At 31.3% G+C, this 4073-nt stretch overlaps 1 protein-coding gene across 1 annotated transcript; it reads left to right on the top strand.

The window, feature by feature from the left end:
* Positions 1-1186: 1186 nt before the first annotated feature.
* Positions 1187-3313, top strand: LOC104210907 (transcription factor MYB16-like). Its single transcript, XM_009759867.1, has 3 exons — positions 1187-1380; positions 1536-1665; positions 2259-3313. Exons 1-3 carry the CDS (start codon positions 1248-1250, stop codon positions 3076-3078), a joined length of 1083 nt encoding a protein of 360 aa, XP_009758169.1. The 5' UTR covers positions 1187-1247; the 3' UTR covers positions 3079-3313.
* The last annotated feature ends 760 nt before the right edge of the window (positions 3314-4073 follow it).

The following is a 4073-nucleotide window of genomic DNA, read 5'->3' as shown; positions in this document are numbered from 1 at the left end:
ACGTCTCGCAAAAGTGTTAGAACGCTAATATTTGAAAAGTAACTAATTAGATAATTTAATTATATAAAATGAAAGTATAAAAGTTTTTACATTACTAGTGTATTGTAATTTGGTACAGTGGATTATTTACTAAATATTTCAATAGTTTAATACTTTAACTTTTATATATAATAGTGACAATATAAAAGAATCTAATTCCATTATCAGGTGATAACTACATGCAACTATATATACAATCATAAATGGAGTTAGTACTTGAATACATACACCAGGTAATGTATTATAATAGATTAAATTACACTGATATAGAAGTTAAATCCATATTCCAAGTTATCATATTAGACGTATTATGAATAATTACCCTTTGTTTAGGTAACTTAACTTGACGGGGGAAACTGAGGTTAAACTCAATAAGAATATGGGATGGTTACGTGCAACCTTCTCCTAATTAAACTAATCAAGTTAATGCAGTAATCTTTTACTTATAATATTTATTTACCAAAATAATACTAAATAAAAACTTTTCAAATCAGTTATTATGGGAAGGTACTTTTGTCGTCCTTAACAGAAATTAACTATTGAAAAAATGTTCACACTCAAATCGTACATTCAATTGCTGAAGAAAAATTTGGTTAAAATCTTCTTACATAGAAAAGCAGAAAAGAGAGTCTCTTACTTATGTATCTTTTTTAAGGAGAAGAAAAACAACATTAGAAAGAGAGGAAAATCCTATATAATCGAGACAACTTTTGTTTATCTTTTAAGTGACACATCCTTCGGCAGTGGTTGTCTCTTCTTTTTTTATGTTATTTTGTTTTATTTTTTTTTCTTTGGGTTAACCCAACCCTATTTCTTTCATCCAATAAATTTCGTACTACTGTACTGGTAAGTAGTAATACTGAATAGTTATCTTATTTAATTATACGCCAGTCTGGATAGACAAGTTGAAATCTCTTTTCTTCTTTTCTTTTTTAATTACATAATAATATGTCTCATTTAATATAAAGGGAATAAAGATATTGTACTAAGTTAGGGAGTTGGGGTTGAACCTAATGCAGTTATTCCATTCGTTAGGAACTTAATATTTTATCATAAATCTTTTTCATACTGTCTGCTAGCATTTACTTCCTGCTTGTGTATTTATAATCGCAGTTAGCTTTTCTACTTTCAAAGCTACACGTGAAAATTCAAACACAAAAATAATCATATAACAACTGTTCTCTCTATTCTTTCTTTCTTTAAGGCAAATGGGAAGGTCACCTTGTTGTGAGAAAGTTGGATTGAAGAAAGGACCATGGACTCCTGAAGAAGACCAAAAACTCATGGCTTTCATTGAAAAATATGGCTGTGGCAGCTGGCGTGCTTTGCCTGCTAAAGCTGGTAACTTGTTACAAATATAATTTTTAATGGACGATTAACTGTAGTTATTTTGATAATGCAAAACGTTAAACTCGTAGAACTTTTTTATCGTTAAGCATGCATTGATAAATTGTTTTCATGGGAATGATTTTTTTTTTTTTTTTAATTTTATATAGGATTAAAGAGGTGTGGAAAGAGCTGCAGACTAAGATGGATAAATTATCTAAGACCAGATATCAAGAGAGGAAAGTTCAGTTTGCAAGAAGAACAAACCATCATTCAACTCCATGCCCTTCTTGGAAACAGGTAATAATAATAACTAGTTACTTAATATGACATGCAGAACCACTGAATGCTGAATAGGAAAGGAAATATAATTCTTCTTCTATCCAAGATACAAAAAGACAACAGTGTTATACGTACGGCCTGTGTACTGCTGCAATTCAACATTACGTAAATGGTCTAACATTGTTACGTTGACAAGTTTTCTCTCAGAGTTTTTATGCATTACTTCCTACCTTGACCCTCAATCTACACTGTTCATCATAGAAAAAAGTGTGGAGTTAAATGCTACCCCTCAGTCTCAATTTATGTAGTAACGTTTAGATTTTAAGAGTTAAACGAGTTTTTCCTTCATCACTATTGCCTTTTTAATATATATTGGATCGTTAATTATTTTGACATATAGTACTTTTTATGTAACTTCTAAATATGCAAATTTTATGTCAAAATACTCTACGATTCTATGTATGAATTTACGGTCAAAATTATAAGTTTGACTCTCGAAATTTAAATGGTGACACATAAAATTATCTAAAGGGTTTTATTATATGTGCAGTTACCTGAAATTATCTTTTATGTGATTGTGTATAAAAGCTGATAATACTATTATCATATAGGTGGTCAGCTATAGCAGCTCACTTGCCCAATAGGACGGACAATGAGATAAAGAACTACTGGAATACACACTTGAAGAAGAGATTAACCAAGATGGGCATTGATCCAATTACTCATAAACCAAAAACCAACATTTTTGGGAAGGATGCTGCTAACCTAAGTCACATGGCTCAATGGGAAAATGCTCGTCTTGAAGCTGAAGCTAGACTTGTTCGTGAGTCCAAGAAACAAATAATTTCCAACCAATTTGGTCCTAATTTGGCTACTAAACCAATATCTCATGGCAACCTACAAAGAAACATTTTGCCCCTTCAAACAAAAATACCACCTTGTCTTGACGTACTAAAAGCATGGCAAGGGACTAATTGGATAACAAAGCCAAAAACCAAAGATATGACTTCATCAGTTTTTGATCCTTTCTTCGATTCTCCAACATCCACGTCAAACATATCGAACAACAACTTATTCATGGTACCAAATAATAATATTCCTGGATTAGTAGACATGAATTCGTGTTTGGTTGGAGAAAGTAATTTCATGGAAAACACAAAGGAAGAAGTTCAAACAGAGTGGAAATGCTTCGACAAGCCAAGCAACGAATTACTCAGCCAGATTAACGATATTTCATATTCAAATGATTCATCAACTTATAATATAAGCATAATAGACCAATCTTCATCAGGTTTGATTCAAGGGTTTACGCACTTGGAAAATATTGTTGGAAGCTGCGAAGACAATCTTGAGGACGACAACAATAACAACAATTATTGGAATTCTATACTAAATTCTTGTACTTTACCTGCTGATTCACCAGTATTTTAATTAATTTAATATGTTTAATATTAGGATTTGATTAGGAAATTCTACCTTAGACTAGATTTTTAAACCTTGGTGTTGTTGCGAGCATCTAGTTCACACGGACCTAGTCTAGAGAAGAATTGCCTGAGAATTTTTCAACCCAGAGAATAAGATTAGAGCTTTAGGGGAATAACTATATTGTACTAGTGGTCAGTAACCCTATCATAGTTTTATTAAACTCATTGTCAGTGCTATTAAATTGAAGTACTTCGTGTTTATTGTTGGTGGCCATTTTCAAAGATTTGGTATATGTATGATGGACCCATATTCAGAGAGACATGCGTCATGGGTCCATTAATATAAAATGGCGCTAGCTGACAAGAACGACGTAAATATTTCTGTATAATTTAAACTCTATAAACAGTATGTGTAACGTCCAGTAGACTATGTTTTAAATAACAATTACAAGACTTGAAGGGGACTCGTCTCACGGTAAGAAGCCAGTCTCCAAACTGTTGGCTAATTTATTTTCATTTTTTAGTAACTAAAACTGTTGGATATGATTATGTATCCAAGATCCGATATGTCATGTAAGAGTTTAAGAGTTTAAACACATTATTATGAAACTATATATTGTTTTAATTAGGAATGATTTATCTGGTATTCATAATTTGCTATCATATATTTTTTCTGATAAGTTGATTATCCAGACATAATTTATACTCCATCTAATGGTCTCGATTGTATGGGATATTAGTATATCTCATTTACTAAATTTCATATAGTATATGAGTGGTTTGGAGATATAATTAGGGTAAATACTTATTCATACCGGATATTTACACCAAATTATATTAACTCACTATGGTTAATTAATTTAATTAGATGAGAATGCAAGTAATTTACTATGGTTAAATGATTGAAGTCCATATGCAAGACACATGTTATATATTTATTGGTTTGGTGTAAACATCCGGGGTAAGTTTTTAACCGAATGGAGATATCCTAGTGGTTAAGAT

This window comes from Nicotiana sylvestris, chromosome 11 (genome assembly GCF_000393655.2).
Source record: "Nicotiana sylvestris chromosome 11, ASM39365v2, whole genome shotgun sequence".
NCBI lineage: Eukaryota > Viridiplantae > Streptophyta > Magnoliopsida > Solanales > Solanaceae > Nicotiana > Nicotiana sylvestris.
The sequence above is the reverse complement of the archived record's forward strand: the minus strand, read 5'-3'. Positions and strand labels throughout refer to the sequence as shown.

Bases quoted from the DNA above. Each gene is read 5' to 3' on its own strand.
- LOC104210907 (XM_009759867.1), top strand. From the start codon at position 1,248: ATGGGAAGGTCACCTTGTTGTGAGAAAGTTGGATTGAAGAAAGGACCA. The intron at 1,381-1,535 runs GTAACTTGTTAC...AATTTTATATAG, and splicing joins TGCTTTGCCTGCTAAAGCTG to GATTAAAGAGGTGTGGAAAG. The intron at 1,666-2,258 runs GTAATAATAATA...ATTATCATATAG, and splicing joins CATGCCCTTCTTGGAAACAG to GTGGTCAGCTATAGCAGCTC.